The 13,490-nt window shown below is 44.4% G+C and overlaps 1 protein-coding gene across 1 annotated transcript; it reads left to right on the forward strand.

The window, feature by feature from the left end:
• The first annotated feature begins 270 nt into the window (after positions 1–270).
• LOC308466956 (surfeit locus protein 4-like) lies at positions 271–13,490 on the forward strand. Its single transcript, XM_080988335.1, has 6 exons — positions 271–423; positions 7,022–7,208; positions 8,044–8,120; positions 10,307–10,350; positions 12,283–12,469; positions 13,008–13,490. Exons 1-6 carry the CDS (start codon positions 373–375, stop codon positions 13,272–13,274), a joined length of 813 nt encoding a protein of 270 aa, XP_080844461.1. The 5' UTR covers positions 271–372; the 3' UTR covers positions 13,275–13,490.

Here is a 13,490-nt window from a genome sequence, read left to right on the forward strand (position 1 = left end):
GCGGGAAAGTAGGAGTGACAGACAGCTTGAGCCTCCACTGAGAGCCGAGAGCTAAAATTGACAGTCGCGTCAAGTGGACGCAGAGGGACGTTACTCCGACCTTTGACCCTGGAGGCGAGGGCGGGAAAAGTCGACTGCTGTAATGCCGGAGCTCTGATTGTAACAAGCGCCTCGTCGGCCACCGTAGCAATCACGGCCTTAAACCGCACGGCGATCCGGAGGAGGGGTTGGGAAAGAAGCTGGCTCGGCCTGCGGTTGGTTGAGCTCAGGCTCCGCCCACTTACTCGTGGAGCCCCTCAGGAAGGTGCGGGGGGGAGGGGGAGGGAGAAAGAGAAGGCGCGCGCGCGTGGCCGAGCCTCGCTTCAGCGGACCATGGCGCCCAGCGGCGATGTAATGGGGGCGGCCGAAGACCTGGCCGATCAGGTGAGTTCCTCCCCTCCCTTCCTCGGATGGAATTCCGCGGCCGGGCGAATGAGCCGCGTGCTGGGGGCCGTACCATCTTTCCCTGAGAGGAGGGGAGGGCGAGCTGGAGGAAGGTACCATTTCCCTCGCTTCTTTATTCCCTTCCCGTTCGCTGCCTTTCGCGGGCGGGGAGATGGCGGCGGTGAAGAGGAGAAGCGTCCTCTGTGGAAGGCCCGCTCTGCTGGCGAGGGGCGCGGGGGGCAGAGGCCGGGTCCTGCGGAGGCCAGGGCAGAGCGGCGGCGCTTCAGCCCGAGGGAGGGGCGTCCTCCTGAGAGAAGGAGGCCGGCAGCCCTGTGAGCCGCTTGCCTCCTTTTTCGGGAGGAACTTTTCTCCTCAGGCACGGCCGCTTTCGCTTCTCCTCGCTGGTCCGGCCCTGCCTCAGACGGCAAATTCCGAGGGGTGGAAAGCGGCTGGAAAGCGTGCCTAGGGGCCTGCCCTGCAGCCCCTTAGTTAGCTTGCTGCCCTAGCATGGCCCACGCACGAGTGAGGTGATCTGGGCCTGCATCTGGGGGGGGTGAGAAGCTCGTGTTGCCGGTCTTGCCTCAGACGTGCCAACAGGTATCCCGCCGGGCATGATCTGGAGCCTAAGGCATGAGGGAGCGGGTGGGCGAATTGACTCTGGGTGGGAAAACTAAAAGGATTTGATTGGTTGGTTGGTTGAGATTACTTATATGCCACTTTTCCCCCACAAAGAGCTGCGCAAACATTCCAAAAATTTGCCAAATATAGAGCATGACAGTTATTCAGAAAGGACAACAGAATAAATCCGGTGTTGCAAAATAACCGCAAGTGAGGCTTAAAGACAAAGTGAAATGAGTTAACTGACAGTGAAGTTTCCGGTACAGTACTGGTCTTCCTGTCCTCAAGGAACCTGGCTTAAAATGCAGTTAACAGGAAAAAGGGTCCTCTCTTCAGGCTAGGTGACATACAACTGGCCCCCATATCCTTACTCCAGAGGAGGCTGGCAGCAGCAAATGGCCGATGCTGGGAAGGGCCATGACGGTCAATCGTTCCCCCAACCTCCTGGAAGTACCAAGAGCTGGTGCAAAGTTGGCTTCATGCTGCACCAGCCCTGTGTGACATGGCTTTTATTTATCACGGATGTGGAATCTAATCCTCCCAGATGTTGTTGAATTCCAACCACTTTTGGTCACAGCCAGCGTGCTGAGGGGTGGTAGGAGTTCATAGCATCACAGAATTGTAGAGCTGGAAGGGACCCCAAGGGTCATTTAGTCCAACTCCCTGCAATGCAGGAATCGCAGCTAAATCTAACCAGACAGATGGCTACCCAACCTCTGCTTAAAAACCTCCCAGGACGGAGAGTCCACCACCTCCCTAGGGAGTCCATTCCACTGTTGAAACAGGTCTTACTATCACAAAGTTCTTCCTGATGTTTAGTCAGAATCTCCTTTCTTGTAAGTTGAAGCAATTGGTCCAGGTCCTAGCTTCTGGAGCACTATCCTCTGTGTGACAGCCATTTAGGTATTTGAAGATGGCTGAAAACCTCCTCTGAATCTCCTCTTTACCAGGCTAAACATACCCAATTCCCTTAAACATTCCTAATCAGGCTTGGATTCCATATCATCTTGGTTGCCCTTCTCTGCACACGTTCCAGCTTGTCATCCTCCTTCTTAAATTGTGCCCAGAACTGGACACAGTCAGTGTTAGAAACTTAATATAAGCTAGGAGCCAAATGGCACCTTAAACCTAGGTTAGGGTCACCACAGTGGAATGTATGTTTGCCCAGGGGTTGTACAAGATAACTCTCAGATCCCTTCCAATGCCACAATTCTATAATTCTATTATCTCAACTACCGTATTTTTCGCTCCATAGGACGCACTTTTTTCCCTTCAAAAATGAAGGGAAAATGTGTGTGCGTCCTATGGAGCGAAGACGCCATAGCCCCGCGACCCTCTCCCGGCTGGAGAGGTGACGCGCGGCTATGGCAGGAGCCTCTACAGCCCCGCGTCACCTCTCCAGCCGGGAGAGCGCGCGCGGGGCTAAAGAAGCACCCCGCGACCCTCTCCTGGCTGGAGAGGTGACGCGCGGCTATTGAGGCTCCTGCCATAGCCGCCCGTCACCTCTCCAGCCGGGAGAGTGCGCGCAGGGCTAAAGCAGCCCCCCGCGACCCTCTCCCGGCTGGAGAGGTGACGGGCGGCTATTGAGGCTCTTGCCATAGCCGCCCGTCACCTCTCCAGCCGGGAGAGCGCGCGCGGGGCTAAAGCAGCCCCCCGCGACCCTCTCCCGGCTGGAGAGGTGACGCGGCTATTGAGGCTCCTGCCATAGCCGTGCGTCACCTCTCCAGCTGGGAGAGCGCGTGCGGGGCTAAAGAAGCCATAGCCCCGCGACCCTCTCCCGGCTGGAGAGGTGACGCACGGCTATGGCAGGAGCCTATCCGCTGCTCCCTGAACTGCTCTTTGGGGCTGGTGGTGGGCTTCCCCCCGCCAGCCCCAAAGAGCAGGTCGAAAGGAACCTGAAGCCTGGAGAGTGAGAGGGGTCAGTGCACACCGACCCCTCTCGCTCTCCAGGCTTCCAAGGTAGCCGCCTGAACGCACCTTAAACGGCACCTTGTTTTAGAGCGGGAAAACAAGAAGGGGAAAGTTCTCCCCCTCTCTGCACAGCGCCTCCTGCCACTTCGCTGAAGGGGCGCTGGGCAGAGAGGGGGAGAATTTTTTTTTCTTGTTCTCCCCCCTCTAAAACAAAGTGCGTCCTATTGTCCGGTGCGTCCTATGTTGCGAAAAATACTGTATATGTAGCTTGCTCTTATTCATTTGCCCAATATGCAAGGAGACACACAGTGGAAATGGAAATAGTATTAACAATGGAGTAAGGTTTTTAAACTGTAGTTCATGAGCTCCATTTACCTGGCCTGTGAAAAGTCTGCAACATAGTCAAATATATCTGTATTCAGCCTTGCACTTAGTTTATTTGATGTAATGATGGAGGACTGTGTTCGAATCAGCTGGCTTGATGGAGATGTCAGTTACCAAAATGGTGCCCAGAAATCTCAATGTGGTTGCAATTGGACCTGCACCAGTAGCAAAACACACATGGAGAAATTTAGATATCGGAAACAGCACTTCAGCTGTGGTCTAACCAAGGCAGAATAGAGCAGTGCTATTACTTCCCTTGATCTGGACACTATACTACTTTTGATGTATCACAACATTGACTCATGTTAAGCTTGTGGTCCAACAACATCGGAAAAGCCACAAGTTCCACATTTAACTGTACTATATATTGACATTACTGGTGTGGAATCCAACTAGGTGGAAGTGATTTTAGCACTGATTTGGCCACCAGGAACAACACTTAAGTGTTGTGGCTATTTTCATACATCAAATAATTGTGCGTAATAATACCTACATAAAGTTGGCCATTGTACTTTGTCCACAGCTGCAATTACAATAAGTACTGGAGAGTAAAACAATTCATATGTAGTTTTAGAATGGGTTTCTGATTTGTGTCAATGATTGTGTGCATTGAGCTATGCAAAGTGAAGACAATTCTTCCAGGTTAATCTGGAATGAAAAGGTGTGATTATGTGTGTGCACTCTTACATTAAATGGGATTTATCAACTCTTTGCCATCAAGTGCATTTTTAAAATATGTTATTAAAGAGCTTCCTTGTACATCTACAGGTTATAACATAATACCTGTTTTTTTTCTTAACCTTTTTGGCAAATTCAACCAGTCACATGGTCCATTAGTCAGCCAAAATGAACAAAACGTTTTTTATTTTTGTTGCCTTGGCTGTCTTTGTGCCTTGATTATCTTTCTAGCAGTCAGGGCATTTTGGATAAGTGGATTTAATTTTTGCATGATAGATTTAGGTATATAATGCAGACAACATTATATTGGTGAAAAACAGGTTCATCAGTGTCCCGTGTATTTGTTTTTGAAAGTTGTTCCCATGTTCAGTATAGCATATTCCTGGACAAATTCATAGGATTGCAGCCTTGCGGCCCATTCTGATCATGAGTTTTATCTACATGTAAACGTCAACATAATTTGTGAACTGGAGGTTTACAAACACTGAGTTTTTAAACTCAGTTTGTAAACTCAGTTGCATGTATTTGGAATGGTAAGCCTAAATGTTGTGACGTGTACCAAGGCAGAATGGGTGGGCCTCATTGAGGGCAACTTTCTGAAGTTACATGTTGCCTGAGGAATATGAAGTGACTTGCACTTTTTGTTCTCCACATAAAGCAACACCAGAAGTTGCTCTTAAGACTGTGAACTTTATATCACTTAGAACTGGTAATGAAAAGAAAACTTCATCAATTAATCATAATTTTTAATTAAAAGAAGTATTCACCAATCATATGGTGTTTTATTAAATCAGTTAAATCTGCATATGTTCTTCATTTGAACAAACAAAAGTTCGAGAATGGGAAGGGAAGGTTACTTAGTAACCTTAGTTGATAAATTAGTCTATTTGTGTCCTGTCTGGTTCCATCTTAGGAGAAGCATTCCTTCTTATGTGAGAGATGCCTCTTCTAAAGTGGTGCCTACCATGCGCCGTTTTTATTTTATTTTTTTATTTTTTTGCAAGTAAATTTTTATTCAGAATTTGTAAACGTTTTTATTAAGGACTTGAGTGAAAAATAATTAAAAAATTCACCACTGACTTGCCTTTTTAATCAGAGTACATGTTGAAATCAATTAAAAGTCTTTTAATTCATCAAAACAATTAAGTGTTGGCAGCTGTAGCCTTGTGCTTGCTTACCTGGGAGTAAAGCCATTTGAATTCAGTAGTTGAATTCTAAATTAGTATGCATAAGATTGCAATTTAAATGATGCAGCGTACTATTGCTTCCTTTATTGTTGAAGTCTGCAGGGCCATGGGGGTAGGAGAGGGTCTCTAACAAAACTAATGATCCTTGCATAAAAATAGTGGGGCCAGTGTTGTGCTTGTATGCTAACCTCATGCTGCCATGGAATGTGCTGTACTGTCTGGGGCTCATCAACTGTTGAAGGGGCAGTTCTTTTCCTCACACAAAAGATCCAAGGGTGGTAGTAGATTGGATTTGTAGAATAGAATCATGTGAAGCGTGTTCTCTGATCCCAGCCCTCTACCATGTAAGGATCATTTGTGGACAGTGAAGGGAGCTGCTGCTTTACCACTGAAATAAAAAAGTAGGAATTGGGCTTGGATACACTTTTTTCTGCATCCACTATTGCTTCCACTGTAAATTTGCATGGATCAATATTATTATTATTATATCCCTTTAGGGCTCACAATTTTGAATGACACCGGGTGTAATCAGTGTTGTGGATGCAAAGTTCAGTTCACACAGCAAATCTTCCCTTTCCTCTCCTCTTGGGGCACCTCAAAATCTTTTCTGCAGGGTTCTGCTACTCTTTGGAGGAAATTATGAGGGTCATGGTACCCTGCAGACAACAGTTATGCTACCAGCTTGTTGCTGTAGTCGTTGTTCACAATCTCCATGGTGCTTCTCAGTTTACATTTATTATTTACCCTCACAACAACCCTATGAGGGAAGTTAGGAGGAGATAAATATTAGTTTCAAATTTACCACCTAGTTTTATTATGGTCAAATGAGCCTCCCATGACATGGGAATACAGTGATACCTCGCAAGATGAATGCCTCGCAAGACGAAAGAGTTTTTCGTTTTTTGAGTTGCTTCGCAAGACGAATTTCCCTATGGGCTTGCTTCACAAGATGAAAACGTCTTGCAAGTTTGTTTCCTTTTTCTTAAAACCGTTAATACCCAGGAAACCGTGCTTCGCAAGACGAAAAACCTCGCAGAACGAATTAATTTCGTCTGCATTTGCCCTGCATTAGATTTCCTCCCCTGTCCCCCAATAACATAGCCAAAGGCTATTTTGATTCGAGGCTGAACAGGTTAACAAGGCCCTGGCCTAGGTCCCATGATTTTCATTATATATGAGACACTCCTTTGTCACTTAAGACAGATGGATGCCAACATCAACAGGAACTGGTTTTGCTGTTGCTGGTGATGAAGGGGGGAAAGTTTATTAAGTAGTCCATCAAGGCCACTAGTCATTTTAAATTATCTTTGCAAAAAAGAAAAAGTTTACAAACTGCTGCTTGAGAGGAATTTTGTGTGTAGAGGGGAGCTGGGGAGCAGAGAAAATAAGTCAGGAGCCACTACGTCTTCAAACAGATAGATTTAGCATTTGGATTTACCGTGAGCAGCAGAATCTATATTGTTGTTTTGTCTCCTGATATGAGGGGAAATGATAAGTAGTACCAGACTCAGACTCTGTAAGAGATTAGTTTCACTTGTCTACATGTTTCATTCAGGAGCAGATCTGAAATCGAAAGTGTTTGGAGTGACCTACACTTGACCAGTACACCAAGTTATAACATCAGTAGCTTGTTTTTGCATGTATAAATTGGCCTTCCAGATGTTGAACATATGTAGTATATATTTGCCACCTTGTGGAGCAGAAGAACCCAGAGATCATTTGGACAAAGTTGGTATTAAGTCTAGGCAAGGCTGACCTTCATTTCTGCAGCCATTTAGGGGCACTGTCCTGTCTCTCATGTTGCATTTCTTTCACTCCAGTTCTTGCGTGTGACAAAGCACTACCTACCTCATCTGGCTCACCTCTGCCTGATTAGCACCTTCTTGGAGGATGGCATCAGGATGTGGTTCCAGTGGAATGAGCAACGAGACTACATCAACATGTCATGGGGAAGCGGTGCACTCTTAGCCACACTTTTTGTATTAATCAACATGTGTGGGCAGCTAGGTAAGGGCTTCTTCCTTTGGTGACTGGGTGGAGAATGACTGGCACAGATCTGGTATCCTCCATAGGTCTTGCTGCCAAAGGTGGGACACAAGTACATGTTTGCATTCTTTGTAGAACTTTCAGTGAGTGATTTGTCTTGAGGGCCAAATTTAGAATGCAGACTAGGGACTAGGTTTCATGTTTACATCAAACAGCATTAGTTTTCATAAAATTTGTGAAAGCCCTGATCTTTGAAACTAAACGCACTAAGATTGTATAGTAACCTCAAATGTTTACAGCTCCAGAATAAAAAAAAAAAAAAACCTAACAGTTTAAACTAAAAAGGCTGGGCAAATATAAAGATCCACCCAGTGCCAGAGACGCATCCTTGTGGAAAGTATTCCAACCCAGGCACCACAGCAGAGTAGCATTCTCCATCTGCCTCACTTCAGAAGACAGGAATTCAGGAATTGTCCTCCAAAGAAGATCTTAATATTTGGGCATGCTCATGCAGAATAAGGTGGTTCATGGCTTCTTTACTTACGTGAACAGTAAATAACTGTAATCTTAAAACACAGAGCAGCCAACCACTATAATAGTAACTTGGAAAATTAACAGTTTATAAACGCCTGAGAAAATTACCAGGTCTTAACCTGAAACCAGAATGAGACTGACATTGGCACCAGACGGACCAAAGAGGGAAGCGTATTGCACAATCCGGGTTCCCCCATTCTTCATTTAAAGCTGCTTCAGGACAAGTGTAGGAAATGGGCATGTGGAAAACACTTTCTGTATTTTGTTTCCTTGTTGCAATTCTTCTGTTGTCCCTGAAGCACCTTCTCTCTTGTTCTTTTAGCTGGGTGTGTGCTTGTTCTCGCCAGAAAGTTTGTCCCTTACGCATGCTTTGGCCTGTTTGGAATCGTTTTCATGCAGGTGAGTTGAAAGTGTAAGGAACAAGATCTAGATCCCAGAGTGAAAAGATATGCTTGGATCCAGTCAAGCTGCTTTAGGGTAGGAGGATCATGTTTTCATTTCTTTACAGTTATTTACATGCTTCTGTTCCTTCCTAAATTTCAGATCAACAAACAACAAACACTATAAAATATAAACAGAAAAGAAAGCAGTAAAATTCACAGCAGTCTAAATAAGCAGGAGGTTTGATTAAACAGAAAAGTTGTATCTGCCCTCCAAAACAGAAGTAGTGATGGAGCCATATAGGAATAAAATGTTAAGGTTAAGGTATACTGAAATGACCATATTTTTTGCACCATAACACTCACTTTTTTCCTCCTAAAAAGTAAGGGGAAATGTCTGTGCGTGTTACGGAGGGAATGCCTACAGGTGGCATGCCTACGGATTTTCCTCCTCTAAAAACTATGTGCGTGTTATAGAGCGAAAAATACGGTATATGAAGTTCTGTATTTATTGCCGAATATCAATTGTAAAAGACTTCGAATGGTAGCAGTTCAATGCTTATTGCCAATAAGCTTCAATAAAACAATGTTCATTAACTATAAAAACGATGCTTATTAACTATATTTTTAGTCTTAAATTATCAAACATGTTTTGACCCAATATTCTTCCTCGATGGCTTCTCTTTGCAAAACTTTTTTTTCATCTTTAAGGCAAAATACAGAATTCCATGAGTCCAGTGCAGCATTTGGCAAGTCTTGAGCTCGTGAGCAAGTTGTTCAAAAGTATTATTCTACTTTCTGGTTGTTTTCAGCAAAGTAGGTGTGCCAAGTCTAGGAGATTGATTGTGATACATACTTTCCTGGAGTATAGTCTACTTCATTAGATGCCTAAAGTGTTATCCTACTTGATATAATATGCAAAAAGAAAAAAATAAATATAAACAAAAGGACAGCAGTAATTGTCCAGTATTTCTTTGCAAAGTTCAGTTGCATAGAATAGGGGTAGCTGACCTGCAGCACTTCAAATGTTGATGGACTTCAAACTCCCATTAGCCACAGCCAACTTTTCCAGTAGTCTGGGTGATAGGGGTTGTTGTCCAGCAACATTTGAAGAGTCACAGGTTAGTCTCCCCTAGTTTACAAGATAAGAAGAGACTGATCTAGTCACAACAGCAACCATAGACTAGAAAGATAGTATTAATTGTCATTGTGAATGGACTACTCTCTTCTTAGCTTGTACACATTTGAGCTATGCCTGGAACAGGGAAATGTCTTCTGCTATTTCTTGCATTCAATTATTCCCTGGCCTCAGTGTTTGCAAACCTCTTATCTCTGTACCTGTGTGTGTACACATCTGGTGCAGGACTCTTCATACTTCTGATAAAATGAGCAATAGGCCACAAAAGCTTCTGCGCCAATAAATCCCAGTCTTTAAGGTGGCTGAAGACTCTTCGTTGTTTCAGCAGACAAACACTCAGCTACCACTCTCATTGTACATTAGTGATAATTTATTGTACTACGCTAAGAAAGTAAGAAGAGCCCTGCTGGATCAGGGCAAGGGTCCATCTGGTCCAGCATCTTGTTCTCACAGTGCAGAAGCAGAACCTGAGCATAGCAGCACTCTGCCCACCTGTGATTCCCAGCATCCAGTATTCAGAGGCACACGGACTGACAGTGGAGGCAGAACATGGACATTGTGGCTAGTCGCCAGTGATAGCCTTATACTCCATGAATTTGTCCAATCCTCTTTTAAAGCACTCCAAATTGATGGCCATCCCTACCTTGGGTGGGGGGATTTAGTTTAACTGCACTGTGTGAAGAAACAACTTCTTTTGTCTGTCCTAAATCTTCCAACATTCAGTTTCATTGGATTTCCCCAATATGTGAAATTTAGAATTATTTTGTTTGCCCCAACGTGCATCATTTTTCACTTGCTTACATTAAATTGCATTCCTCATTTTAATGCCTATTTGCACACTCTTGAGAATCTTCCTGAAAACTAAGTGTACATTAGTCTCACACACCAGCTCCCAATGAAAGGCAGCTCCTACCCCCAAAGCTGTTTTCTAGGAACTCTCAACAACTGTTCATGGCTGCTGCCAAGGAAATCATTCCTATCCTAGGAAATCTGGAGATTATGTAGAGCCCTTGAGCTAAACTAATGATGGTGTCCTCATCACTACCTACTGCTTTCTTGTTTTTCAGACAATTGCCTACAGTATTTTATGGGACCTCAAGTTCTTGATGAGGTGAGTTAAAACCAGAAGGCATGTTGTGTTGTAACTCCACAGAGGATTCATGATGGGGTATTTTGATGTTCTTCATCTTTTGTATGGGAAATGTTTCTCTCATTCTCTCACACCCAAATACCTTCATGTACGCTTATATAAGTTAGAGAGGGTTGACTCGTGTGCCTAAGAGGCGGCTGGTTGCTAGTTTGATGGTGGAAACAAGTTGCTTATAAAGGGGGAAAGGAAGCTGTATTGCACATAATCCCACCTCTAAGATTACCGGCCAGTGATGCTATGCTCAGCAACATAGTGCAACTTGATAATGTCATGGTGACCACCCGCATTATAGGCAATCTCTTTCATGAGCATACAACTGTGCTCTGACTCAAGCTCCTTTCACTCAGAACTCTCACAGTGTTGTCACCAGTCCCTGTAGATTGAAAAAGTGACCATAGTAATTCTTGTATAAAGACAAAAAGCATACAGGGTCTGCAAGTGGCCTCCTCTAGCTGCCCCTCCTTAAGTGCTTGGCAGGCTGGAAGAGGTTTCTCTTCATAAAAAAAATAATCCAAAGGGAGGTCCTTGTTCCTTATTGCATAAAGATGCTGTCTTGATTGTGCCAAAAGCCAAGCAGGGTTTTTTTTATAAACCTCTGTTTCGCACTCTCAGATAGTTGCTTCCACTAGTCCAAATAGTAACTTATTTATAATAATTAATACACACAATTCTTATTTTCTAGGCATTTGGAGGTGCCCCAGCTTCTCTGATAAAGCCAAAACAGTAATTTATAAAAACAAAACATAACTGTTTAGGCTCACAAAAGCTTCAACTCGACGCAGATTAGTTCAGTAGATAGTAAATACACTTCTTCTTAGGAAATGGGGTTCTGAGAATCCAAAATCTAAAATAAAATATCTTTATAAACATTTCTGTACCCCTATGAGGATAGGGTTCACACTTGCCCTATTTTCAGGGGTTCTTGGAATGAAAGGTCCATTTCCAATTATATTCATGACCTAGGGGGGCAGACACTGAGTCTTTGCTTACTGTCTCCAAGCACATGTCGGGAGACAAAACAACAGGCTCTCTAATCTCTTGGGGAAAATTAGAGTCTTACGATAGAGGAAAACTGCCAGCCTTGGGGAAAGGATGACTCAGCCCTTTGGGCTGTGGACTATTCAATATTTTACAAGTCCTAGAGTGGGGCTTCTCAATGTTATAAGCCAGGTGGCACATCTAGAAATATAAAACTTACAGACACCAAAAATAACCATCTCAAAAAAGAAAACTTAGTAAAGCTCAGAATGCTCCCCCCAAAGGCAAAACGTGTAACCCCAAACAAATAAAACACAGAAGAAGCAGGATCCCTCTCCCCATAAAGAACCCAGCAGCCTCTTTCCAACCATAAAAGCCGAAGGCAAGGCAGGACCCACGTCCTGGCAAGAGTTAAGAGGCAAGGCTTTAAAAATTAAACTGGAGGAGGAGCCCAGTATGGAGAGCTTTCTCATTGTCTATGCTAAATCACAGGAGTGGTTGCAGGAAGAATATCCAATCCTCACCTCCTTGGGTTATCTGGCCAGGGTTATCTTAGAACACTGAGTGAATGGGCAGCCATCTACCAGAAAGATATTGTAATCTAGGTTAAAGAAAAATACCTGTATCAAGTAAAGTAAACTAGGTTTGCTGACTCTCAGAAGGGGGTTTTAAGTGGTAGTAATTAAGTCAAGCAGGCCAGAGTTGCCATAGGTGTCATTTAGAGGTGTGGAAAAAGAGCACCAGGTGCATCCCAGCAGTTAGGAAGGCAAAAATTGTGGGGTTAGGGAAGCAGCAGAATCATGAGAAGGTCCAGGTGATGAGTGCTACTGTGTTACAGAATATGCCATTTGATACCTCCATTGCAGACCCCAGTTCCAAATTGTCTGAACCCCTTATGTTTTTTCTCCCTCATAGGAATTTGGCTCTCGGAGGTGGGCTGCTCCTGCTACTTGCAGAATCTCGTTCTGAGGGGAAGTCCATGTTTGCTGGAGTCCCTACCATGGACGATATCTCACCACGGCAGTACATGCAGCTTGGTGGGCGCTTGCTCCTGGTTCTCATGTTCATGACACTCCTGCACTTCGAACTTGGCGCCTTCACTGTGAGTGGCATCCACTATTACAAGACTTGGTTGGGTTTTCTCCGTCTGCAAAATTGGCTGGTATTCTATGGAAATAAGCACAAACTCAGTTGGGCAATTGTGTGCTACCTCACCACTAGATAGTAAATAGACTAGGCCCTTTAAGACATTATTCTGATTAATAAAGGAAACTACTCAGTTTGGCTTTTGCTGCAGCCTTGTCACTTACCCGGGGATGGAGAATCTTCTAGATTTGACTTCTCTCCTACTCTGGGGTCTTTTTCAAACACCACTGGGCTGAATAGGCCAGCAAATGTTCAGAGAGTGCTGTTGCATCACCTTACATAACACCTTGCCTGTTCTTAGCAATCACAGAGCTAGAACAAATTAAGTCAAATTAGAAAATACGTACACATTTTCATAATGTATTGGGGAGGTCACAACATTTGTTTTACTTGGGTGCATGCCTGATCTCTGTTGTTGATAACAAGTTGGGGACACCAGCCATTGAAGCAAAGAATGCATTAAATTGAAGCATGGTTTTTGTCTTCCTCCCTAGATTTTCCAGGACATCTTTGGCATGGCGCTTATCATTTTGGTAGCCATTGGCTTCAAGACCAAGCTTGCTGCTCTTACCCTAGTCATCTGGCTTTTCATCATCAACCTGATCCAGAATGCCTTCTGGAGCGTCCCCACTTACAGGCCTCTCCACGATTTCCTCAAATATGACTTTTTCCAGACCATGTCTGTCATAGGTGGTCTGCTGCTTGTTGTGGCGTTGGGACCTGGGGGGGTTTCCATGGATGAACACAAGAAAAAGTGGTAAAGATGGACTCTAAACAGAGCTCAGTGTGTGGGCGGGGGAGGGAGGGGAGGGAGGGAAGGGGACAAAGTACAGCTTTTACAAACCTGTGTAGAATTTTCTTCTCCCTTGATTGATTCTCTTGCGGTTTATCATAGTTCACGGTTGCCTTATCAGGGTAGAAAAGCCTTTGCCTTCTATCCTGTTTGAGACATGTAAATTAAAGTCAAATTATATATA

The sequence above is a fragment of the Podarcis pityusensis genome, assembly GCF_964106645.2.
Source record: "Podarcis pityusensis genome assembly, chromosome: 17".
Taxonomy (NCBI): Eukaryota; Metazoa; Chordata; class Lepidosauria; order Squamata; family Lacertidae; genus Podarcis; species Podarcis pityusensis.

Coding starts and splice junctions, on each gene's coding strand:
- LOC308466956 (XM_080988335.1), top strand. CDS start 373: ATGGCGCCCAGCGGCGATGTAATGGGGGCGGCCGAAGACCTGGCCGAT. Junction 7,209..8,043: donor CAACATGTGTGGGCAGCTAG/GTAAGGGCTTCT, acceptor TTGTTCTTTTAG/CTGGGTGTGTGCTTGTTCTC. Junction 12,470..13,007: donor TCGAACTTGGCGCCTTCACT/GTGAGTGGCATC, acceptor CTTCCTCCCTAG/ATTTTCCAGGACATCTTTGG.